The sequence below is a fragment of the Diadema setosum genome, chromosome 16 (assembly GCF_964275005.1).
Source record: "Diadema setosum chromosome 16, eeDiaSeto1, whole genome shotgun sequence".
In the NCBI taxonomy this organism is placed as follows: Eukaryota; Metazoa; Echinodermata; class Echinoidea; order Diadematoida; family Diadematidae; genus Diadema; species Diadema setosum.
Genome location: NC_092700.1, coordinates 23,626,285 through 23,654,127, shown reverse-complemented (window position 1 = coordinate 23,654,127; position 27,843 = coordinate 23,626,285). Strand labels below are relative to the sequence as shown.

The 27,843-nt window shown below is 40.7% G+C and overlaps 1 protein-coding gene across 1 annotated transcript; it reads left to right on the top strand.

Moving 5' to 3' along the window:
* The first annotated feature begins 129 nt into the window (after positions 1–129).
* LOC140239725 (uncharacterized) lies at positions 130–27,386 on the top strand. Its single transcript, XM_072319548.1, has 18 exons — positions 130–134; positions 941–1,137; positions 5,882–5,908; positions 7,501–7,635; positions 8,064–8,273; positions 9,911–10,030; positions 16,974–17,078; positions 18,490–18,585; positions 19,235–19,342; positions 19,851–19,964; positions 20,459–20,566; positions 21,722–21,928; positions 22,728–22,856; positions 23,668–23,754; positions 24,763–24,928; positions 25,806–26,077; positions 26,402–26,538; positions 27,225–27,386. The coding sequence occupies exons 1-18, from the start codon at positions 130–132 to the stop codon at positions 27,384–27,386; spliced, it is 2,385 nt and encodes a 794-aa protein (XP_072175649.1).
* Positions 27,387–27,843: the final 457 nt, after the last annotated feature.

Below are 27,843 nucleotides of genomic sequence, written 5' to 3'. Positions count from 1 at the left end.
AAAAGGCATTCGATCGCTGGAACTGCATTTCCTTCGCTCATCTTTATTCATAGTTGTTGTTGTCTTTTTAAGGAAAGAAGAGAAGAGAAATATTCTATCCACACGGAGTGTGACGAAGAGAGGCACGCGATGAGGTATTTTGTTTCTAGTAAAAGAGATGATACACGATAATATATGATATATATTATCTATGGGAGTAGTTTTCTCTAGCTTTACGATAATCCATGCAGAAGTCAGGATCTATGACTTAAGAAATCATATTTTCATTGCAACTGATTGACAAATTCTCCTTCATCAACGTAAATACACATCGACATACTCAAGTGTGACTCGAGCCCACTATCTCCTGATTGGTATATAGATTATAGACAGGAGCAGGGGTCATAATATCTACAGTCCATAACAGACTACGGAGCTTGCGCCTATTAACAAGTGATGGTCTGATCTCTTATCGTAACGGGATACTCGACATGCATATTAATTTATTCAAATAAAATGATTCTTGCAGATTTCTTGCATTCGGTTGTTCAACTCGACGTGGCAACTATTAATTTGAATTATTTTCAAATACTTCAAAATAACTTTTAAATAAAATGTAACAAAGATGACATTAGTCCCCTTTATATAGTCGGTATAGGTCATAAAGAATAGTCATAAAGAATATACAATCTTAAATCATTGGTGTTTTGACATTTTTTACGACATTGGCCAGACACACGTGAACTATAGAGAGAGACCATCTTTTTTCAAGCTACTGATAACAACCATCACCTTTCAGCTATAATGTATGTTTACATAGACAATGAAATTGCTGTTTTTCGGAACGATAAGTATAAGAACAGAGTAAAAATGTACGTCAATGTCTTGAATTTTAAGATTTAATGTTCTGTATTTCATCGCAAATTTCTCTCGATGTCTGTACGCAATTTTATGTTGTAAGGCCAGACAAGGACGACTACGAACTAGCTGAGAAGGGTGAGGATGGTAGTAAGAAGGCCGGGGACGCGTCGGGTAAGAAGGAGGAGGAGACCGATGGTGTGGGATTCGCTGGAGATTCTCGGCGATTGAAAATCGGTATAGCATTGTTGGTCGGTTTGATCCTGACAATAGTCCTCATCATTGTTCTCGTTATAGTGGGTGAGTACGCCGAAACTAATCATTAATATCCTTCCTCATATTTGTACTGATTACTGAAATGAAAATATAATCGCTGTCTTTTCTGTATCACCCTCTCGCAATGTTGGATCTCGCTGGCCCGAGTCTTGCTTGATATAGTGCGTTTATCCCGTTTTTTCCCATAATGTCCATCTTGAACCAGACGTGCAGTATTATTATCATTATTAGTATTATTATTAGCATTATTAGTATTAGTATTATCGTCATCATTATACCATCATCGTCATTGTAATGGCAATAACAGTTATAATGATAATGATAATAGAAACTTTAAAATCGATGATAAATCCTTGTAGGTCTATTAACTATACTAGTATTGGCCAACGACCGAAGAAGTGCTTCTTGGTATGGTGGTGTATAGAAACCAATCCTAAGGATTTGCAAAAGCCTTGGACACCAGTGACAGCTGCCATTGAGGATCGCAACGGATTCAGTGATATCAAGAACGCAATACAACATCGGATGCTGAGAGTACTTTTTTATTCTTCAGTCCTAAGTTTTGGGTTGTTGCCGTGTTGTTGTAAAATTGTTCTCTTTTCTTTGATGAAGGGGGGAGGGGTTGTAATACAAGCGACAACATCATCTGATCATGAGGTCGATAAACTACAAATCCAGGGAGTCTTTTACTGCCATCCTGTTCGAGTTTAAAACTACAGACATCATCCGACGACACTCGTTTTGTTTTTTGTTTTTCCAGGTAACCCTAAAAAATATTTACGTTATTCGGTTAACCCGACCTGGATTTTAACAACATCTTGTGTAGAACGTGCATGACACCTATCGAGGGTAGGCTTGCTTATGACATTTTGCCGAAAGGAATCTCGTCCTAAAATCTACATGCTATATCCACAGAAGTAAGTAAGTCATTACTTTGTGAAAGCATTGGACCAGGTAATAATTCTGAGCGCTTATACTTTGCCTTCAGCGAGAGTACGCATACATGGGAATATTTTCTTTTCTAGGGTACACACTATGGCTCTTTTTGGACAACGAACTGACTATGACTTTTTATTTTTGGCTTTCCACTGCAATCAGCAATGTTTCTGTTTTAAAACCTATACATCGCGATGACAGAGTTTTGTCTGTCTTTTCCTCTTTCTTTTTGTATCAAAACATTGAAAATTTTTGTTTGCATACTCATATAGTTAATTTAAGATCGGATATAAGCCGAAGGCAAACGTCAGTCAAGCTTCAGGGTTTCTATGAATGAATATGAGGTTTCTGCAAAACAACTCAATCACATTCATGAAGCGACATACCGAAGCGACTCAGAATATAAATCAGAGGATCATTACCATACGACCGTCAGTTTGTGACAAATACAATGACTTCATGGATAAAAATAAAACAACGAAAACGACTGCAGAAGATATCACTTTTCAATCTGGAGGCCGAACGAGGTAAAGCTGGACCTAGTTCTTGAGCCCATGATCTTTGGTGCGGAAACACAAGGAGCGGGAAGTGTCATTCCTATGATCAAGGCCAGACAGTGCTGAGCTTGGAATGACCGTCACAGTGTCACGACCAAAGTCACTTCTGTTGGTCTTGTTTGTTTGCTGATTCTTTGTCTGTTTGGTTTGATCTAGTTGTGTATTTTTTTTTTCACTCCGAGGTCCGAAGTGGACTTCCGTGAAACAGCTGCCTCCTACAGAAAGGAGGAAAAGTAGTGACATATGTTTCCCCTGCGATGGCTAATGCGTTTACCAGTGCTGGAAGATAAATGGCGGTACTCTCCTCTTTGGTGTACATCCACATAGAGAAATATCCTTTTGATTCGAGCTATTGATACCAGTGAATCATTCGAACAAAACCTTTAACCCGTTGAGGATAGACTGATTTTGCTACAACACTCATATCCCATAGACACCTGCCCGAGTATACTCGGCACTCGTCCTCAACGGGTTAAGAATTACGATGCAGTGTCATCTCGACTGAAACTTTTTTTTTAAAAGACGGCAATAATTAATGTAATAGTTCATCAGATTTATTTTCCTTTGTCGCCATCAATATAATTGTTGGCGTTCACATCGCAAATAATTATAACTTTGAGTGTATCTATAATGTGCTAAACCAGCATTGATGGGAGGGACATCGACAGTAGAGTTTTTAAGTCATTATCGTCATTATCGTCGGCATCATCATCATCATCATCATCATCATCATCACAGTTTCGAATATTTCAATCGTTACTAATCTTTGCTTTTGATCTATGGCGTGTCTCTTTTGAAAGACGGTATGCAGAAATGAACCATGGTAACTTACTATAATTTTGTTGTTCGTGTTGTATGGGCGAAGCACAATCGGAAGCTAAAAAGGATGTACTTTGACTTCCATGACCCAAATACAAAACTCATCCACCCCCATCCCCAGGGCAAAGATCTAACACACACATGTCTGGAACTATCGCATCACCATTGCAGAATTGGTTTGAATATGTATACAATATTATGCAAAGTATTGCATGTATGACTCATTCCAGAAAGCAATAACAAAAAACCCAAGCAAAAATGGAACTATAGCGTGGGTAAGGGGATTACCCCACGCTGTAACTCCACTTTGTGTTAAACCTGACTGTAAAGAATAATGCCGTTCCATATTAAAATCGGAAATATTATAGATGTTATTTGTTTTGGTTGTTTGGTTGTTTGGTTTGGTTTGGTTTATTTCTGCATTCAAATTAATACAAATTCGACACAAATTTCAAAGATACCAATAATGACAAACGCGATGATTTATATCATAGCATAATATTACGCGAGACAATTTAAGAAAAAACGATGAAATAAGGAATCAAGTTGAAAAATCTTTGATATCGCTTGTAACCGCATTTTAAAAAAATATTTTGTGTTGATGATGTCATGAATTCTCCAAGTTGTTTGTACATAACAATTTGTAATATTTCATCCTCTTTGTCGATATCTAATCAAATATAACCTCCTCTTCTTCTCCGCGTCCTCAGAGCTAGGTTTTCAGTCTGTCTGTTGTAAGTCTTCTTCTGTCACACACACAAAAAAATACAGCTATCAACTTAATGCAAGCTCGAGGGATACTTATATCGTTAGGCTATGACATTATCACACCATCTGACATTCCATTTCGTTTATTGTATTATTATGTTTATGTTCTCTGGTACCAAAGAAAGTGATGGTCTATACATATATATATATATTTTTTTTTGTCAAAAAACGAAAGGAAAAAATGAATTGAATATGTATCATTGTGACTGATATCGGCATTTTCTTCTAAATACAACTTGTGATACTTATTTGAAGTTTAATATCTTTTAAAAAGAAGAAATTCCACCACTCAGTTGATGAAAATCATTGGAGGGCCCTCCTTTCCTACCTCATACGACGACTTGAATATATGGTGAAAAGTCCCTTTAATGCATTCCTTTGCAGGCTTATTGTAGAGAAACTGTCAAAGATGTCATTTATAAAGGTTCTCGAAGTTTTTCTATGCCATTATTTGATTTAATACTCTTCCTTAATGATTTTCATGCAATTAACACAATAAGAAGATTGTAACTTGTCACTCGTTTTTTAAAGTAGAGGCAGTTGGATATGAGTGTAACTTTGCTTTCTCCCTTCGAATCGATTCACGAAGCATTGGTAAAAAAAAAAATGATATGCACACAACAGACGAATTATGCTTCTATTCCAGAGAGAATGATGAGAGTTGCTGCTGAAACCAACGATCCGTGGTCATTCAGATAAATATAATATGCTCTCCTGTTAATTTCGTTCTCGTGGCAATACAGTCCCTCGTCCCTCTGATATATCTCTCACCCTTGAAGCCAACGCCACGCCACCATGATCATGCGCAGTTAATGAGGCACATATTTTATGCATCGCTGCAGCCGTCACACCCATTGACTTCAGCCAGCAAGACGGACGACAGCCTCTACGAGGGCAAGCCGCCGTCATATTACATGTCGAGACTTATATGACATGTGTGAGGAGAAGAGCAAAAATTAAATCGAACCGATAGTGACTAACAATCGGAAGTGTAATCGCAGCAAGGAAATGAACACCGTGTTATATACGCTGACTTTGACTAATTTACGTATTCTTCTGTGCCCCAACAGGAAGAAAATTACACTGTTTGAACTCGAGTCAAGGTTGGGAGATCCACAACAAAGAACTAGTTTTACTCTAGCAGATGCCAACATCCTGACAGTGAAGAGGAAATTAAGTTGAGGTCACTGTTATAAAGCATGAAGGGTTAGAGGATGAAAACGAGGGAGATGGCGGGAGGGGGGGGGGCAGAGATGAGAGGGGGAGAGGTAGATGGCAGAGGAGAGGAAAGGAAAGCATGAAGGAAGAAAGGATGTGCGTCCTTTAAACCCACCCTTATCAATATCATGTCTTGATCTCTCTCTCTCTCTTTTCTCTCTGTCTAGCTATCTATCTATCTATCTATCTACCTGTCTATCTATTTATCTATCTATCTGTCTATCTATTTATCTATCTATCTATCTATCTATCTATCTATCTGTCTGTCTACCTATCTATCTGTCTATCTATCTATCTATCTATCTATCTATCTATCTATCTATCTATCTATCTATCTATCTGTATCAAGCTCTATAATTCCCTACGTTAACATGATATTGTGCGTCTTTCTGTCAAAAGTCATCCGTAACTTAGGATGTATATTAGTGGCACATTAATCACATTGATGTTTTTGATTCATTTTCCACCAGCAAAACGGGCAGGACGATCGGATGAAGGTGAGTAGAAGTGAAGATATAAAGTTAAATCATTAACAAGTACAAGTTGGTGTCCAGATCAAATCAGGTATCACCCAAGCAGACCTTCGAGTGGTTGCATTGTGAAAAATTAAAAAAAGAATGTAAGAGATGAGTGGACGCTTCGTCCAGTAAAATCGTTTTTGGAAGACTGCCCTCTCCTATGATACCAACGGCCACGTTGAACAAAATTAAAACCCATTCCAATCACATTCGAAGCAACTCTCGTTGTATCATAGAAGAGTCACCGTTGAAGGTGTTTTCTTTTTTTTTTTCATGCAAGGATGTGGTGAGCTAGAGGCAACAAGCTATTTTGTGAACGTGATTGTCATGAATTCGATGGAGTTGTCAAGGGTTGATCTTGTTCTGATTAATAATATATTGCATGGAAACTGGGAAATGCTGCATTATGGATTGTCTCCCTTAAAAAAAAAATCTTATGTATACATAATCGCTACAGAAATAACCACACAAAATGTCATTCGATACTCGAGCAAATGAACATTAAGCTATTCATTTTCATATAAGTTTGTATTTAGCATGTGTGTGTGTGTGTGTGTTTTTCTTCTTTATGGTAGAAGGATTAAATCTACGCTGGTAAAATATTCAATTCAATTCAATTCAGATTCAAATCATTTATTATCATGCACTAAGGCAGAAAAATCTTCTCAACAGTCTCCATTTCAAAATTTCACATGCAAAGGAAAATAAGTATATATGTATAATATGTACACATAACTGAAACACAAGTAACATAACACTAGACAAAGTACATCAAATACTCGTATCATAATGATCAAAATATCCACTAAAATATGACAGTAAAACTACGGTACAGTATCACCTGTGGCAGTGATGGCAATGATAACACTCATAACTGTACGTATACTTGCCATATTGATCTGCTGTTATGGGCCTTGAAAGATCGTGCAGAATCGTCAAACATACAAACCAGAATAACTTCTCTTTAAGTATGACGATGTCACTGTATAACGAGTAATGGTTGATGCCAGTAGTAGGACCACAAAGCCAATGCCGTTATCACTCAGGAGGTCTTCCAAAGGCGGTATACCTTCACCTGACACAAGGAATATATTATAGTTACAATTAAGAATGTCTCCAAAGTAAAGATGGTAGCCTTAATTATGTCCACTGTCCCCTTTCTCATTCTTTGTATCTCCTCTTTCTCTTAATATTTCTCCCTTCTCGTACGGATTGGAAGCAGCAGTGGAACCAACGAACGCTGGTCCAACTAGATACCACCCCCCACACGGTACGTAAAACTGGAGTTATAAAGGGTTTCGTTTGGTTGTTTGTTTAACAAAACTAAATAATTAAACTTAACTTTATGCTTTAAAGATTTTCTTCATTGTTTTTTATTGTCAATCTTTACAAAAATTTCCACCATTGTGTAGGTCTGATTTTGCCCTATGTAACAAACTTAACTTGTCTGTGGTAATGAAATTTCACTTGAATTTCAAGTGGAGGCGAAGACCGTGAGTTGTTAGTTATCAGTCCTGCCAACAGATAAACTTAAAAAAATTCTTTAACCGGTGCTTTTGGCTTGTTTTCAGAATTTGTCCACATACCTGGAGACAAAACATCGGATCTCTACTCTACCAACTATCCGGAGAATTATTCTCCAAACAGCACTTACACATGGTTTGTGATTGCACCAGAAGGATATAACGTGAAAATCAAATTTAATGGTGAGTAAACAATACTTTATTTTCTTTGGTTCAGCTCTACTTTCACTGAGCCAGAGTTGATTATTCTATCGGTACAGCGTAATGAAGTTTTGTATTTAATTTTGCAATAATAATCATCGTGTAGTGCTGAGCTACCTGCTGGCATGGCTACAAGCCCGAATTAAGTTAGTGTGGAAACATATCAGAGATTTGCTGAGTTTGCAAATTTTACTGACAATAATATAACGATATGTGATGTAATGTAATAATGGCAATAAATTGATAAATGGAATGTATGTAAAACAATGTATACAATACCCGCATGGGTGACAGTGTTAGTACGAGTAAATATGATGATACTGATATTGTTGTTGATCCTCGAGAATAATTGTCATGTGGGATGTACCTCCTGTTTGACATGTCACAAATAAACTTTTCAAATCACACAGTGTTCAGTTTTGAAGACGACTACGATTTTCTGTACGTGGGATCCGGACGCGTGCAGCTGAAGCCGGGTACCCTCTTCCAGTCGCTAACCGGTCACACCCCTCCAACGGACATCTTCTATCCGGGCAACGAACTGTATTTCCACATTGTGTCCGATCCGTTCGAAACCTATGAGGGCTTTTGGATCCAGCTCACCCCTATCCAAGGGAGTGGTGAGTTACACCATGGACCTATAATATATAGGCCCTACATACACATTATATCAAACGCTTTGTGGCCGCCAGCGAGGCACAGCATGCCCATAAATGAGCAACAATTATTTGGTTGACAGCGGTTGACAGTTATCAAGCCCCTTTAACTGATCAGTGAGGATAGAATGTCTTCAAAATGTATTGCTGTGACGAGGCGTCTCGAAATGCAAACCCCAAGATTGAGAACCTTGGGTCCTTTCAACTGTGATTGTGTAGATTTTATCAAGATGAAAATTGAACGCTACTACCAAGCAAACCGCGAGATGTCGTGATACTGATAGGGACGAAGAAAAAAAAAAGACAGGGTGAATAAATAAAGAGTTTGTTCGCAAAAACCGATAAGTCCATTTTTGAAGATTTTGAAGTACGGTCTTTGTCATAAAGTACAAAATAATACCTTTTAAATGATATATTGGTCACTACGTATAAAGGTACATTTTTGAAGTTATGGTCAAAAGAAGCAAAAATTTTCTTATTATTCTCTTTATTTTTCTTGACCTTTAATCGCAAATATCTCCAGGTTTGGCAAATATGGACTTATCGGTTTTTGCGAACAAACTCTTCAAATATTTAAGGCTTCCATTTCTCCACTGTCAAACTAATTTCAGTCTTTACTAAGATCATAGCTTTAATGGTCACAATGTTAAATATGATACAGGGATTCCCAAAATTTATGAAGAGAAGCTCATCCTTTCTAGTATGTTCAACCAAAGAAGAATTTTACAGCAATAGTCAGCCAGGCGTTTATTCACGATATCCTTCTCAGATTTTTCATAGTCATCTTTCAATCTGAACTTGATCTGCACCGCCTGGATCACTCGTTCACCACCTCATTCACATGCCCCAGGCGACATCATGGTAGTCGAACTGTATACCACACAATTTGATTTAAAACATGAGTTGTCCATATTTTGAGCTCGAACGAGGGCCAGAGCCAGACGTTCGCACACAACAGCTGCTGCGGTCGGGTAATGAGAGTTATAACAGGCAGCTCCAAGAAACAGAGCTGTGTTTTTTTTTTCTCCTAATCACCATAGCTTTGCACTTGACGTTGTGTATTTATACTCTACGATCCCTGGCTGTGCTTGAAAAATCTAATACAAATGCACTCATAGCTGCTAGTGGGTTGATTGTGCCACTGTACTGAAGGTTTACCATATCAAATAAAGTATGGCTGGGGGAGCTATTACTCCAGCTACATCTCGCCTGAGATTTTCTAGATTGCCTTGATCTTGCATGTAAGTGTGATTTTAACCTCTCAAAAGAGAAATTGAAAATGGAGAAGGAGTACCACTGCAGTTATATTCACGCCAGCTAGTCACATAATTAAGTCGGTCATTTCTGTTAATCGTACTGGATTGTTGTTGCGTCACAATTTATTACGAACTCAACGCATTGTAGTTTAAACATCAAGGTTCGTAATGTATACTGGGTGCCAACCTTCTTTTAATCCGAATAATGTGCATCGATTTATGATTTATGCGAATGTATCGTTGTTCTTATATACTGCAAATCTATGAGTAACTCAGTGTTACGGGTAACTCATACAAATCGGCAGAAAAGTTAATGATTTTTATTTCTTTTCTTTTTTTGTGCAGATGGTTTTACGTGTCCGGAAGACGAGATTCCGTGCAGATACACGCGAGATTGCTTCGGCGAAGAGGATAAATGTGACGGCGCCCTCAAGTGTGCAGATGGCAGCGACGAAGTTGGTTGCGGTAGGTTGCAAGGGCGCGGTGATGACATCGTGATCATACGATAAACTAATTACTGTACAAAGTGTACGATTAAAAGCCTTTAAGGGCTCTTTATAGACAAAAGTTGGAAGAAGATAAAAAAGAAATATCTGGTTCAAAGTAAAACAAATACTTTCAATAAAAAAAAATAATAATAAAATCAAATCAAATCAAACCAAAACCTCCAAACCAAACAAAACCTAATAATTACTAGATTCTCTTGTGCTATGTATTGCAACATTTTAAGTTGCAATACAAAACCATGACTTAATTATCCAATCCTTGTGGGATTCATTGAAGAGTACATTATATAGCTATAGTTGTGTGAAAATTATTTGCTTCAGAATGGTCTCATATTCAAGTAATGTGCAGTTTAATGTTTCCAGGTTAGCATGCCTGTACAGTGACGGGGCGATCGTTAACGGCCCGTTAAACATTGAGATTGGACTCTTGAGTTTGTCCTTTATCATTATCATCAAGTTAGAGACCGCTGTATTGTTCACTATAAAACGTCAGGTTAAAAAGTCATCTGTTGAAGTAATGCATTTTGTGTTTGAATTGTGCATGTTGTGATTATTACTTTGTAATGCGCAGTAGAGTATAGTAGCTGCGCAATATGAACAGGGCCGGCGCAGTGTTTTCAAAAGTGTGGGGGCCCACTTCCGGGTTTCATGAGCTAACGAGCAAAAAAAAAAAAAAAAAAAAAGTCCTCAGCTCATTCTCTCCCCTCCCATTTTAGTGCCACTTACGTACTTCCTGGTTGAAAAAAGTGTGGGGGCCCAAAGTGATGGCACCTTATGTATTCCTTTGTATGGTGCACAAAAAGTGTGGGGGCTCGAGCCCCCACGGCCCTCACGGCTGCGCCGCCCCTGATGAATGTCCTTTATTATCATTTATTATAACCTTAATATATGTGTGAAGTATATAGCTAGGTTATATGCACGCAAAAGAAAGTAGACATTGACTCAGTGGCTGCAATTACCGGACTGACTTTATTTCAGTCTATGTACATCTTTTATACAGTGAGTTCCATGGGAACGGAAGGGGTTGTGGTCAGCAGTGGTCAGTAAGGAATGCATCCAGTCTAACCACTGGCGTCTTACAGCAGATAAGAGAAAGATGATAGATATTGTGGCATCGGAAGAACAGAGAGTTACTGTTATCAGAGAGGAGAGAAAACAGGGCTGAAGGTAGAGAGGGTGAGAGCAAGAACGGAAATGATAGTACAGTAGTCTCAACCTCAGACTTACATAAGATCAGTTTATCACACTCCTCCCCCTTAGAATTGTTTTTGGTTTTTCCAAAAATGGTTCTCATCAATTAACACAACATTATTCAACCAAAAAGTGAAATCTTAAATTCTTTTGAATATCAATATCATATTTGAATATTATCCCAAAGCTTCCAAATGTCTAACATTTCCATATGATACATTATCTAATTTAATCGGTCTGTTCGACTTATTTTGCAATTTGTTATATTTCTTTAGTCCTCTTCTTATATTCTGGGAGGTATAATTGCATGTGTGTACCAAGTCAAATGTATCAACACACGAAAACCAAAATTATAATGTCCAAATGAACTGTCCATTTGAGTTCAGCTGTGAAACAAGGAGTTACAAAATCATGCTTTCTTAACTTTGATGTCCGGCATTTTTACAAGTGTTATTTACAACTGCCTCCTCAATGTGGTATTGGCTCCCCAAAGCGTTCGGGGTATTTTCGCTGGCGGTTTGACCTGCGAAGTGCTGGTGCTTCGTCATCATGGTCTTGTTGTGCATTGTTGTTCCCCTCCCCACGTGGATGAGGAAGGAACACATCCGCGGTCATATCGTCGTTGTCATAGCGACGTCGGACATGCTCGATGTGTCGCCTGCAGATGCGATCATCTGCCAGCCTCAGCGTATATTGGACGCCATCGATGGAGATGACTTCGCCTGGCATCCACTGCGGACCGCTGGCGAAGTTTTTCACGTACACGCCATCTCCGATGCAAAAATCGCGAGCTTTAGCACGCTGATCGTGCTTCTGTTTCTGATCATGCTGCTTTCGCTGAACGCGCTCCTCCATGTTGGGTTTCACACAATCAAATCGCGAACGGGGAATGCGATTGAAGAGAAGTTGCGCAGGAGGGGTCCCGGTTGTTGGTAGCCCGACCAGACGCTGTTAATACGCTACGCGAATACAGCGTCTGACCAACGAGCGGGCACCTACAAAGTGGGGAACCACAACACAACTACAAAACTTATGAAAATTTATACGTTCTTTATAAACAATGTACACGTTACCAAACGTTACTCACCTTAAGTGCATGCTTGTATTACAGAAGGTTCGTAAGTCCATTGAGAGCCCTCGTGATAAGTCCGTGGAACCAAAAAATGATACTTTCTGGCGGATTCCCTAACACCGTCAGGGTTCATCGTTGCAGAATTCAAAATGGCGCCTTGATCTCTGCGGAAATCTTTTGCGTGCGTGCGATGCGCTGCTTGAGTGTTGGTGTAGCAGCACGGTCGACAGCGCGACCTTTTGAAAGGGCATTCAGATCATGTGACCTCCCGGATATTGGAAATGGCCTGGCGTGAAAGACGATGTACCGTTCGTGAACCGTTCACACATGCTGCATATAACCATCATTTTAGGTAAGTTATCAAATCTAAATTTCAATATTCATAGCATAGATATGAAGTCTCATTATCATTTTGTTCGTCAGATGAGTTTGAAGTGACAAAAAAATGATCTAAAGTATCAAAATTCAATCCGATCGCATGCTATCGTTGGACCCTCTTCGTGTTTGGAGCTTCGTTGGTACAGCCCTGTCGCGCTACGTATGTACAGCGGCGACTGGGCTGTGTATAGTTAGGTTGTTGGATGAGGTGTGATGCGGTATGCCATCAGAAATCGCGACAACTTCGTTTCGATTGTGCCGTTGGTCATGCGCTTCATTGCAGCTTTGAAGGACTGCACTGCCCTCTCTGCCAGCCCATTTGATGATGGATGAAAAGGTGCAGTGCGAACATGACGGATTCCATTCAGCTGTAGAAATTGCTGAAATTCGTCGCTTGTGAACACGCTTCCATTGTCGGTGACAATAAGCTCTGGCAGGCCATGTATCGCGAAGGTTTCGCGTAGCTTCTCAATTTGTGATTGAGCTGGTTGCCTTGTAGACTGGAAAGATATCCATCCACTTCGAATGCGAATCTACCAACACAAGAAACATACGGCCCATGAATGGCCCTGCATAATCCAAGTGGATTCGTGACCATGGCTTTCGTGGCCACTCCCATGGATGAAGTGGTGCTGCTGGCGGCAACTTACGAGATTGCTGACACTCCTTGCAATTTTTCACTTTGCTCTCCAGGTCACCATCCATCCCAGGCCACCAGAAATAACTGCGAGCGAGCGATTTCATTCGCGAGATCCCGGGATGAGCTTCATGCAGCTCCTCAGTGAGCTGATTTCTCCCTTGTGGAGGTATCACAACACGTGCTCCCCACATGATGCAGCCATCATACACACACAACTCATCCCGCCTCCTGAAATAAGGCGAAATTTCCTCATCACACTTTAACGGCCATCCACGAAGAACATATTCGCGCACTCGCGACAAAGTTGGATCCTTCGCGGTCCACTGCCTGATCGATGTCGGTGTGACGGGTGTCGACTCCAGGTGTTGCATAACTAGCACGTAGTCTGCTGGTTTGGGGATGCGCATGTTCGGTGTCGTCACAGGTAGTCGGCTGAGTGCATCTGCGTTGCCATTGCTATGTCCTGGTTTGTAGACGAGCTCGTAGTCGTATGCACTCAGCGTGAGCGCCCACCGTTGAATACGGGAAGACGCCATCGTCGGTATCGCTCGCGTAGCACCAAATAGTCCCAGTAAGGGCTTGTGATCCGTCGCAATCACAAATTTCCGCCCATACAGGTACTGATGAAATTTGCGTACACCAAAAACGATTGCGAGACCCTCTCGGTCGATCTGTGCATAGTTCTTCTCTGCTTGAGTAAGCGAACGTGATGCATATGCGATCGGCCTCTCACTGCCGTCCGCCATTTTGTGAGCAAGGACCACGCCCACTCCATATGGGCTCGCGTCACAGTTAAGAACAAGTGGTTTCCTTGCATCGTAGTGTACTAACACCTTGTCTGATGTTAGCAGCGTTTTAGACGACTCGAATGCACGCTGCTGCTCGGCTCCCCAGACCCATTTGGTATTCTTTTGCAGCAATACATGCAGGGGTGCCAGGACGGTCGACAAATTTGGCATGAATTTCCCGTAATAGTTGAGAATGCCAAGATATGACTTCAACTCTGACACATTCGTTGGTGTAGGCGCCTCTTTGATCGCTGTCACCTTCTCCTCCGTCGGATGGATGCCGGTCTGCGAGATGCGATGGCCCAAGTACGTCACTTCCGGTGCGAAGAACACACATTTCTCGCGTTTCAATCTCAGGCCAGCATCGTTGAGGCGATTGAGAACCTTGTCGAGGTTCTCCAGGTGCTCCTTCTCGGTAGCTCCGGTCACAAGCACGTCATCCAAGAAGGCCACAGTGTGAGGGATGTCGGCCAGCAATCCCTCGATTGTGCGCTGGAATATGGCTGGAGCAGCTGATACACCAAAGGGCAGGCGTGTGTACTGGAACAAGCCCTTGTGCGTATTGATGGTCACCAGCTCACGTGATCGCCCATCCAGCTCCAGCTGCAGATAAGCATGGCTCAAATCTAGCTTACTGAACGACGTACCACCAGATAGCGATGTGAATAACTCCTCCACTCTTGGCAAGGGGTAAATGTCAGTCTTTGAGACGCGATTGACTGTTGTTTTATAGTCCCCGCATATTCGCTATGCGCCCGACTCTTTCAAAACCGGCACAATGGGGGCTGCCCATCTCGAGAATCTCACCGGTTGAATCACTCCCTCCTCTTGTAGACGGTCTAGCTCATCTTCAACACGCTTTTTCAACGAAAACGGAACAGGCCGCGCCTTACAAAACTTGGGCTGGGCATCCTCCTGAATGGCAATCTGAATTGTTTGCCCCTTCAGTTTGCCCAGTCCATCATGAAAAAGGTCGTTGTAATTTGCGAGCACACTGTCGAGGGAGTTGGTCTGCTTTACCACTGCGATGGTGTTCCAATCGAGCTTCAGCCGCGCTAACCAGTTCCTCCCCAGCAAATTTGGCCCATCACCTGCAACAACTAGCAAGGGGAGTTCCAGGTCCTGGGCATTATGCCTCACATTCACATTGCATGCGCCCACTACTGGTATCTTATCCCCTGTGTAAGTTCTTAACACCACATCAGACTGTGACAGCTGGGGTTGATGTTTCCATGCACGATAAGTTGCCTCGCTCACTATCGATAGTGTAGCTCCTGTATCGATCTCCATCACAGTGTTATTTTGGGAAATCCCCAACTCGAGCAACATCGGAGCCTCCTTTTTTGGTGATGCCTTGTGCATGAAGTACTCCTCATTGTTGTCCTTGGGAGGGGTCGACTCTTCCGCGGAATTTGTCTTACTCCGGCAGACTTTCGCGAAGTGTCCACGCTTTCCACAATTATGACAAGTGGCGTCGACTGCCTTGCACTTGCCCTTCTCGTGCCCCTGTCCACAGCGGTAGCACGAGTTGCGATGTTGAGCTCCGGTTTTTCTGTGTCCTGCCTGCTGCTTGAACACTTTGTTTGTTGCACCATTTCCATGTGGAGCCTGTGTTGATTGCAGATCACACACATTTCTTTCTGCCCTCTCCACACTTGTCGCAATGTCAACGGCCTTGGCAAGATCAAGTTTCTTCTCAGCTAGAAGAATACGTTGGATCCGATCATGTCTGATGCCGCAGACTAATCGATCGCGAATCATCTCCCCTAGAGTAGAACCATAATTGCAGTGCTCTGCCATTGACTTTAGTGCAGCTATGAATTCACTGATTGTTTCTGAGTCTTTTCGGAAACGGCTGTTGAACTTGCACCGTTCAACAATCTCACTTGGTGCTGGGGTGTAATGCTCCGTCATTACCTGGACAAGTTCAGCATACTTCTTGTCCGCTGGCTTGGCTGGAGAAACGAGACTGCGGAGAAGGCTGTAAGCTGCCGGCCCGATGACAGTCAGCAATGTAGCTTTCCTCTTCTCCTCTGCTTCAATCCCATTGGCTTTGAAGTACAGGTCCAATCTCTCTATGTATTGGCACCAGTCGATTCCCTCTCGGAATTCTTCTATATTTCCTACCAGACCAGCCATTTTACAGAAGTTTAATCCTCGTCGCCAGTATTATAACCTTAATATATGTGTGAAGTATATAGCTAGGTTATATGCACGCAAAAGAAAGTAGACATTGACTCAGTGGCTGCAATTACCGGACTGACTTTATTTCAGTCTATGTACATCTTTTATACAGTGAGTTCCATGGGAACGGAAGGGGTTGTGGTCAGCAGTGGTCAGTAAGGAATGCATCCAGTCTAACCACTGGCGTCTTACAGCAGATAAGAGAAAGATGATAGATATTGTGGCATCGGAAGAACAGAGAGTTACTGTTATCAGAGAGGAGAGAAAACAGGGCTGAAGGTAGAGAGGGTGAGAGCAAGAACGGAAATGATAGTACAGTAGTCTCAACCTCAGACTTACATAAGATCAGTTTATCACATCATTATCATTATTATTATTATTGTGATGATGATGATGATGATGATGATGATGATGATGATGATTATTATTATTATTATCATTCTTTAATATCAAATCTGTCTTCGTCAGGGACTTGAGACATGCAGTGTGTATAACGCTGTGGGGATTTCTGTGCCAATCAGCTCTCAGAGCACACTAAGCATTAAGGAACGTTGCTTCACTGGCAGATGACCATGTATTATCGCAGTAGGAATGGGAATGAGTGGATGATTTCCCATAAATGTTTCACTGCAATTCATCCCCATTACAGCTTGCCCCGACCCGTGGACCGAGCGCTGCGGTGATGGAGAGTGTATAGTCCGCACGCAGATTTGCAACGGTCGTGTCGCCTGCACGGACGACGAAGTAAATTGCAGTAAGTGGTGCCCGTCCGTAATTTCACCTTTGAGCGGCAAAATGAGTCATCCTCTAACATGTCTAACGTTCTCACAGCTGTAAATGATTTCCCATAGAGAGGAATAACGGAAATAAAAACGGGGAAAAAAAAGACTCAGAAAAATACACCGCGTTTCAGTGTATTTCAAGGTTGGCATGGAAACAAAATCAACTATTGCTTGATATCGTTTACTGTCCTGATTTATTTCAGAATCGTTCCCATGAAGAAATGGGATTCGGATGAAAATATTTTTACAGGTGTGAGATCTGAAACAGCTGACTGTTAAAAAACAAAACAGAACATGAGCCACAGACCATTATGACCATAGGTATAACGTTAACGTAGCTTTCCTTACACTAGGAATTCTTTGGGATTGTAACAGTTGCAATAGTAGCCCTATATAGGCCTACTCGTATGTGGTTTCTTGGTTTTTTATTTGTCTGTGTTTCTCCTTGTGTGTGAATAAACATTCGAAGGTGCCCTCGCATTTCTGCTATTGCTGTTTCTGTGTTGCTCTTTTTGTTTCTTTGATTTATATTGCCGTAGAGATATGTTTGAGAGGATTTGATTCTTTCTACCAGGAACATCGTATACACCAAATTCGACTCCACAGCGCGTAGTTTTATAGCTATTGTGAGAACAAATCAAACCAGACTCTGCATCACAGTAGCTTTACATATCATTACGAACCTACGTTCGCAGCACTCTTGGGTTGATTTGTCAAATACAAGTTGTATTTGCATTTCAAAATCGCGGTCACCTGATGAAATGAGATAGCTGTAGATTTAGGGTTCCCATTAAGAAAAAAATAAGTGACGAAGTACCTCTCTCTCTCTCTCTCTCAAAAAAAAAAAAAAAAAATCTGACCTGGCGGTTGATCTTAAAGAAAGGCCAAAAAGTAATAATCTGCTATAATTGATTGAATGAAAAGTGGTGAAAATGACAGCGTTTGGATGTTTTAATTACCATGGAGTAAGCTTAATCTCATGACTTTAATTGCAACATCTCTTTTCAAAAACAGGACCTGTGGCTAATTTTATGCACGTCAAACTTGAGTAACACAGATGCCATTGCCATTATTCGCTCCAAAAGATTACCTTCTAGGTAGAAATCCTCGTATGTCAATATCCATCTTCCATGTGGTCTTGCTGCAAAGATCTAAGCCAGATGTGAAATAATTAGTTATAGGACATTATTCGGACTTATAAGCGGTGTGATAATCATGGGCAAAAGAATCTGCCAGGTTGTTGCTGCCATACAAAATGAAAAAATACAGTTCGAGAGAAAGTGTAATTAATAATTTATTTCATTGACAGTCATAATTCACAAACTTTTTTTCCGTGATATTTTCTTGTGTTGTCTTTGCCGTTGTTTTATTTCTTACCGTTAGCATTCACCTGTGACAACGGAAATAAGCTCCGCCCTGAATTCGTCTGCGATGGATTTAACGACTGCATTGACAATTCTGACGAAGAGCAGGATTGTGGTAAATATGATATCAGAATGATATATGCACATCAAACCGTCTCCTTGCTGATTCGAAAGTGAGTGTGAGTGTATGTATGTATGTGTGTGTGTGTGTGTGTGCTTATTTGTGTGCACTTATTTGCATGTGAGATGGTTTGATTGCGCCCGGAACGTGTTGATATGACGTCATGAACCCTCAGAGAGTGAGTATGAAAGCTTATTAATTTAAAGGGGTGGTATAGTTCTGGCTGAGATGAGGGATCAGGTTTTAACTTTTTGTGAGATAATTAGAAACCACTTATGTAAAAATTTTGAGAGCATACAATTCTAAGAGGAAATTAAAGTTTATTTGATGAAAATTGGTTTTGAAATGGCTGAGATGTCCAAGAACAAAGTAAAGAAAATATGATCTTATAAAAGGTGAGACCTACCTTTTTATTAGGGTCACTTTGTTTGTTTGTTTTTTTATATCTCAGCCATTTCAAACCGATTTTCATCAAATAAACTTTGCCTTCCTCTTAGAATGGTATGTTTCTAGATATTCATATTAGTGGTTTTCAATCATCTCACAAAAAGTTAAAACCTGAATCCCCATCTCAACCCGAACTAAACCATCCCATTAACTTGACATATCTATCATTTCTCTTTGGGACTGTCAACACTTCCAGAATGCACGACGTTCCAATTCCGGTGCAGCGACGGACACTGTACGCATAGAAACAATCTCTGCAATGGCGTCCCTGATTGCATCGACGGAGAAGACGAAGAAAACTGCGGTAAAGCAAATTTTGTTATTGTAGTTATAGGAACCTGTATTTTTGTTCTTCCTCCAAATAATGTACACATTGGAAACAAAAAGATTAGGCTATCATCGAGGTAATTTCACGCTAGGTGATCTTTTGACGACTTACTGTAGCATTCATTTACAGAGCTGCAACCAGAACAACAATGCAGTTTATGATCGCCTATAACATATGACTCGCTAAGAAAGAAGAACTTCCTTTTCTCTTTGGAATACATTGTATGGAAAGTTCGTTGACCAAAATATGTACGATGAATGCCACGACTTTACGGCACCCACCAAGCGCATTTTGGCTTTGGTGCATGGGAAAGGCGGTTTTATTCGGTGCGGATACTCAGTGTTGCTGAAGTCTACAATGATCATTTTCCAGCTGAAGTGTGCAGGGGAACATTTTGTTTTCTGTTGCCTCCTTGCGTTTTTCTGTTTCTCTTAAATAATCCCTTTATAAGTATAATGTGACATTTCTACTCTGCGCCTTTCAGTTTGCCCTAGTTGGAAGTTCAGGTGTCACTCCGACGACAGCTGTATTCCCGGATGGCTTACATGTGATGGCAACGATGATTGTGGTGATGGGAGCGACGAAAAAGAATGCCCAGGTGATTATCACTATCGCGATAGTCAATCACCGATGATCTCTGCAACAAAGGAGGTTATGTCTGTCTGTCTGTCTGTCTGTCTGTCTATATATGCCCTTATATGTATATATATTTGTCTGTCCGCCTGTCTGTCTGTTCGTTTATTCTGCCCCTTCTTCTTTCCTTCATACATTTGTCTGAAAACAAATTCTTGTGAAAAGTTACGAACGAATTTGGACATTTTTTTTTAACTAAAAGGTGACGGAGGAGACAAATTACTCTTTCGACTATGAATTCACTTTTATAAATTGAACTATAGTGCACTAATACGTCTACAAGAAAATAAGTATCAGTTCTGAATGTGAGTGACAACGTTTGTTCTGTTTGTTTCATTTATTTCAATTAAGTAAAAAACAAACAAACAAACAAACAAACAAACAAACAAACAAACCATGCAGGTCAATCAAGTAGCCATTCATTCAATTGGCGTTCAATCGCGTCAATTTTCTCTCCAGTCTGTCCCGGTAGATATTACCAATGTGCCGATAAACGATGCATCGCACGGGACCTCCTATGTGACGGAACGGCCAACTGCGCCGCCAACGAGGATGAAGAGAATTGCGGTGAGATGACTGACGTCACAATAAGCTATTTTCATAACATATGCAAATTTTATGCATACCCTTTAAACAAAGGTTGCCAATCTGAAAGCTTGTCCGATGCTTGTCCGACATAGCAACAAGAAATAAGCAAACGGGATTCCAGCAATTTAATTTCATTTAAGAAGAGCAGGTTAACTGTCTGTGTGCCACCTTCATTTCCTCTCCATACGTTTGTGTGTGAAATTTTGGCACATTTTGACTCATTGTCAGAGAAGGGGTTAATGGAATAGCTCGTCTCTATGTTCGCGGGGGTGAAAAATCCATAGATTTGAATACATTACGAGAACGGCCTATTAACTCTAGGATCGACTTGGCAATTTGGGAAATTCTGATGACAACATGAAAGAGACCAGAAAAAAAAAATGATGCTGATTATCACAATTCATTACTTAGTCCTAATGACTGTAATCATTGCTACGACCAGCCATAGATGAATTATATTACTTATGTTATCACCAAATTACTATCGTTATAGTTATTTTCAATGTAATGTAAAGCATTCTTGTTTCTATGCCTATCATTGGTATAAGTGGTAGCATTATAATATTTTTGGTGCTGCTATAGGCGTATATAGTGTTTATATCCCAATATCATTTTCAAGGCAGTCAAACGATGTTAGTTCGCGTATAACAACGCCCTCCAGCTCTTTTCGTGGACTAGGCTACCAACAGAGGAGAAGGGTGAGGGAGAGGGGGAGGTGTATGAGAGAGAAAGAAAGAAAGAGACCGGAATTGAAATTACATAGTATAATCATATTGCAATCGCCAATGACTATAATGTATAGATACATTGGGGCGCTGCGTACATCTTCGCAGCAGAATTTGTTTCTTTTCAAGCAATGCTTACAGTGGCGGCCCCCTGCATTATCGCTTCTTAAAATAATATTGTTATTGTAATCCCTGCTGCATAGACATGCATACTGTAATATTATATCATTAATTTCCTTTTATATCGTTGTTTATGCAAGTCACACGACTCTGATTCAAATATACTTTGTATGTTTCCCATGTTCATGATTATGTAATTTATGTATTTATATTGATTTGCAGAAAATAGTATCCATCAAACAAAGTACAATAAGAAGACAAAGTCGATTTTTTCTCATATCGTATACAGAAGTGACATGCGGACCGGATGAGGTCACGTGCCCAGATGGCAGCTGTGCCCCTGACGAAAAGAGTTGTAACATGACGTCACCAGTCAATGGGACCACGCCCATGCCAATGACCACCATGGAGGCGACCACGAAGGAGATGCAGAGCGACGCCTCTCCACCGATGACGATGACGACAGATGCGGTAGAAACGATCACTGAAGTGCCCGGTAAGTCTCATGACAACGATCACATGTATTATAATGGTATTTGTTCACTGTTCGGTGGATTAGAGAATTTAATGAAACGTGTAAACAGTTGTGTATGTGAGTGCGTCTGTGAGCGTGCGTGTGTATATGTTTGTTTGTTTGTTTGTCACCGCTGTCATCTTTCAACATTTTAGCCAGCCATGAAGTATGACCCATCCAACTTATTATTGAAAAAAAAGGGCTAAGGTTCGTTAATCCGTAAATGACATAGGGTCCGTTAATCCCCAAAACATGATGATGACATTATTTGGTCAATGATTTAACAACTACAGCCCCGACCGATGATTGTACAAGCTATAATCATGAAGTTCTGACTACTACTCAGTTTAGTGTAGCCGAATTTTAGTTGTGAATTTATGCCAAAACACAAAATTCGGTAATAATTTGTATGCGAGCTATACGTGAATGGGAGAGGTACGAGCCCATACAAAGTACATGTATCACCACGCCCTGTGATTTGCTTGTTGAGATTTAGAGCAAGGGCACCGTGAAGTTGATTCATTTTTTAAAACCCTTCCTGTTTTGTTGTTGTTGCTGTTGTTGTTGTTGTTATTGTTGTTGTTGTTGTTGCTGTTGTTGTTGAGATCACATATATCAAAGTCATGGGGGCGTGCATGAAGGGGCTCACTTTAAGAGAATCAGATGGATTTATTTTTATTAACACCAGGAACTCATTTAGAAACCTCTTAGCTCTCTCGTGCCGTATTCAATCTGATCACTGTTTAACATGTTTAACGTTCAATATTGACCCTCGATCAAGTGATCTGTAAGGACGGTGGATTCGGTTGTAGGGACGGCACCTGTATCCAGCCAGAGCTGGCGTGTGACGGAATCAAGGATTGCAAGAAGGGGGAGGACGAGAAAAACTGTGACCCCGCAAAGTTCACAGGTAGGTCCATGTCACATGACGTTATGGATGAAAGCAAACAAAAAAGAACAAAAACAAAAGGTGTCGATTCCTTGCTGCACTTTTCTAGGCTATAGGCCTATAGGTCATGTACAGTGAAGGTAACGGACATTAACCAGCATGACCAGTGACCTATTAAAACGCAGGGGTGCACGTCACGAGACCAACACCCAAGAATCATACAATTCACGAGTCATACAGCCCATCAGTCATACAGCCCACGACTTATCAATACAGATCACGAGTCATACAACCCATGAGTTCGACTTCTAAGCAAATAAGGCCCACAAAATCGACATAATAGGCCCTGTGGTGTAATGTCGAACTCGAGGGCTTTTTCTACCGAGTGTCGAATTCATGGGCCTTACTTGCCCACTGCCGAACTCATGGGCTGTATGACTCGTGGACCTTGTTTTAAATGTCATACTTGTGGGCTGTATGGAGTGTCGGTCTCATGGGATGTAAAAGACAGTAATTTATATCATTTTTAACTTACTTAATTCTATACATTCACTATACATGAAATTTGATATCACAACTCTGTAAATAACCTGCAATTTGCCCCGAAGTCATTTTTTTACCCGTCAGCTTCTTTTGGTTGCTTCATGCAAGTGTGAATTTACGCAGACAGTCGGGTGTGACGTACATTCATTCTGCTTTGAATACTCGTAAACATACCTCGCTATTTAGTTTTGGACCATGCAACTCTTTTGAAGAGGATGGCACAGAATACTTTTTGAAATTTATTAGAGCAGATACCGATGATTACCAATGATTACTATTACCATTACAGATAGCTGTGCAACCGTCGACTCGTCAGCACGTTTCGTGTGCGACGGGCGGAAAGACTGTCCAGACGGCTGGGATGAAGACAATTGTCGTAAGCTTTGATATTTTCGAAACATTTTATATTCCACCATTTTGCCCTGTGCACGTGCTTGATATTGATATGAAATGCTCCTATTTCCATCAGAAGAGCATTACCATCAAGACTTTACGATTAGTTCTAAGTTTACTGATAACGATAACTTTCGAAAAAGAGAGGAATCCGAATCAGCTACACTTTCAGCATTTTCTGAATATACTTGCATCACCCAAGCAGGCCTACCCCAGAGAATATTATAATCAAGTGGTATATAACCGCTGTTTCACACAAGGGGCGGCTTCCCTCTCTCTCTCTCTGCCTCTGTCTCTCTCGATTTGTGTTGTCGCAGTTACATCCACGACATTACAAATTAATGCTAAATCCGAGTTGCTAGGTGATGTTATCCACCGTATAATTTCCCAATCAGGTATATTATTTATTCATTTTTATGTACTCTCTGTATGTGTGTTTTTTTTTTAATACGGATATAGAATATAAAAATCAATAGTAATAGTAATACATGTACCAATACAATTACCAATACCAATACCAATACCAATACCAATACCAATACCAATACCAATACCAATACCAATACCAGTACCAACAATTGACCAATACCAATGTCAATGCCAGCGCCTATACCAAAGGCCTGCCCATATTTAAAGTACCAATGCTGGTATACCTATAAAACACCAGTTTGTATCAAATGTCATTACCAGTGTCAGTACCATTAACTATATTACTAGTGACTATTAACCAATAGGTATGCCCATAACAGTGTAACACCAGTGTTAAATACCAGCATCAATACATCAGTATACCCATAGCAACAGCAAAAACAATACCAGCAGCAATACCAAAAGCAATAGCAAAATCAATACCCACACCAGTGTTAATATCAATAGTAACAGCAAAAGCAAGAACATACTAATACCAATACCAAAAGCCATAGCAAAGGCAAAACCGATGCCAATACCAATACCACATATTAATGATTTACTTTCTAATTCTTACCGGCAGCATGCGGGTCGAGACCAGTGCTGGATGCCAACATTGTCATGGGCGTGGCCGCCAAACGGGGTCATTGGCCCTGGCAGGCGGGCATCTACCGACCTCCAAAGAAGACGCCATATTGCGGCGGCACCCTCATCAACAGGAAATGGATCTTGACTGCAGCACATTGCGTGTTGGTTGATTGTTTATTTAATAACGATAATCGTTCATGTAGCATGTATTCAGTGAGGATTTTAGGTCACGTTGATAACTGAAACTTCCTGAAAAGAAAGTTAACCGATGGTTAGACTGATGAAAGCCACTTTAGTAAGTAGCCACGTCTCTGAATTCGTGCCAAATGCAATGATAGCGTATGACTTTATACAAGTTTTTCTGCTTAATCCGTGATAGAACGATTGACAGTCGGAACTGGTGAAATTGCTGATTTGCTCTGTATATATACTCGGAGACCGTACGACATGGATAACAAATAATAGAATGCTATGATGTTGGTATTTGACGAGTAGCAGGTGAACAGGTCTAAAGCTTGGTGAGAGCTACATGTATACTGCCGGTGATAAGTTGTCAATGATGCAATTTCTCAATGCCTCTCTTTGCTTATTGCAAAAGGTAAACGTTGGTTATCCTGATGACAGTCATTAAAATAGCCATGCCCCTTCTTTCAGCTGGATAAAAGAATCATAAATTGAGCAGGCGACGTATGTTTTCCTAGTCATTGCATCCACTTTGAAGTAGGCGCCTGATGACTTCAGGGGGTGTTTCATCAACGAGTTCGTCGGAGGTTTTCACCGACAAATTTGCTATCAGCCAATCAGACGCAAGGATTTCAGTAGCTTTTAACAGTTGTCGGTGTAAATCACCGACAAAAAGTTTCATGAAACATCCCCCAGATCTCGTGCAGCCCTAATACGTTAAGCCCTGGTGGAAGGGTGTACAAACATCTATGATACACGTGTATGTTTATGACATGGATTATGATGATAGAAAATGGAGAGATAGCACTCCAATAATAACATTGATCGCTGTGACATTTTCACTAAACGTGACAGAGTGGGTCTGACCGGTGGTCGAGTCTACCTGGGCATTACGAACTGGTTGACGGGCACGGAAGGCGGCCAGAACATTCCCGTCGAGCAGGTGCACTACCATCCCAACTACACGGGCGACCCGACGTACCAGAACGACCTCGGCCTGCTGAAACTCAAGACTGCCGCTGAGTTCAACAACTACGTGCAGCCGGCGTGTCTGCCGCCGCGAGGGTTCGATCCCGAGGATGGCACCTACCTCACCACGACGGGTTGGGGGTCCGTCGTGGAAAGCAGTAAGTTCTGTAGAATTTTGGACTTTTGTAAAATATTTCCACCAACCTCTTTCATTAATGGCCTTAAACTTGCCTCTACTTCATTATGGATTTGTTATAAAGCAATCATCATTCTTCTCTCTAGATTTCTCCGTTCTGTCTCCCTCCCCTAAACGAGTTTTTCAAGTTATGAGTACCTTTTATAAGCAAGGGTGATGGTGTTGATGATTGCAGTAACCTTGTGGCGTCTCCTATTTCAACATTTTTCAACAACGTTAGATGTATTCTTTCACTTGTCACAAAATTGAAATTAACTGTGTGTGCTGGTATCGATATACCACGCAGGTGTCAGCCCGCGAGATCTTCAGATGGCACGGCTGCCCAAAGTGCCCTACGAATATTGCAACAGTCACTACTCCATGGACCTCCTGGACACGGTAGTGTGTGCGGGTTACTCCAACGGTTACGTCAGCACGTGCTTTGTAAGCATTGCCTCACTGGTTTGACAGAGATGCCCAAATCATTCCCCCTCACCTCCCCCCTTCTGTTCATATCATAAGTCTGTCTGTAAATGTAAATATAAACGTAAATGTAAATACTTGTCCATCTATTGTGTTTCCATACTGTCTTATCACAGAATACATGTCAGAACACATTATATCACATCTAGTGATATATGTATGTATCGGAAGATCGGTAGCCCGGTGGCCCGGTGGCCCGTTGGCCCGGTCGCCCAAGGTTGCTAAAAATTGATTTTGGGTCACCAAAATTCACAAACAGATGACAAAAGACTATTTTTCGTGGCTTAAACGGGCTACTAATATTCATAATGGATCGTTACATTGTTTGATTACATTTCGGGCCACCACGCATCTTTTCCGAGCCACCAAAGTTTCGAATTTAAAACTTTTACTGTGCCAAACGCGTCATCACAGAAAAGAAAAGAAAAGAAGGTAAATACTGCAAATGGAAATCATTTCTTACTCTTACATGTGGTGTACATCAGAACTTAAAAAATATGGTGGTGTATTTTAATGAATTCGTAATCACATTCATTGTGCAGTATCTATCATGTGCATAAAATGTTTTGTAAAAATGTATCATAAAAATATGACATTTATCGGTCAACTTCTTTGATACGTAGTATTATGTGATCATGTCTTCACAGGGCGACAGTGGCGGGCCTCTTGTCGCACAGATCAACGGTTCATGGTTCTCCATCGGGTCGGTTTCGGCCGGCGAGTCCTGCGGAGGTCCGTACAGACCGAATATCTTCATGAGAACAGGCGCATACATGGATTATATATTAGACATTATGGAAAACAATTGACATGTTTTTCACATGTAGCAATATATATTATACTATTTCGTAGTATGTTTGAGTTTATACTGGTACATACAAAGTCTAGGGACAACTGTTCGATTAAAGTAATGCGGCTTTACGGTAACGGTGTGGAATATTGCAGCTATCGCTTACTGTTCAATCAAGTTCAAGATATAGGCCTACATCTGTTTTTATGTCAGCTTCACGTAGTTACACACATTGAAGAAAATGCCATTTTTAATAAGTAGATGTCCTGAAATGTTTTCTATAGTTGAAGTTTGACGATTTTAAATCAATTATCCGTTCGAGTCAGAGGATGCATCCATACATACTTCCATACAGATAAGGAGACCATAGTTTAGACGTTAACCGTAAGATAATGTCTACTCAAATTTAGTGACATAACTTTTCTTTCTCAAAAAAATTAACTTTTAATATTTCAAATAGAATTTCTGATCTAGTG

Excerpts from the sequence above, each read along its gene's own strand:
- LOC140239725 (XM_072319548.1), top strand. Across the intron at positions 10,031-16,973 it reads CAGCGACGAAGTTGGTTGCG|CTTGCCCCGACCCGTGGACC; the intron begins GTAGGTTGCAAG and ends TCCCCATTACAG. Across the intron at positions 26,078-26,401 it reads GGGGTCCGTCGTGGAAAGCA|GTGTCAGCCCGCGAGATCTT; the intron begins GTAAGTTCTGTA and ends TATACCACGCAG.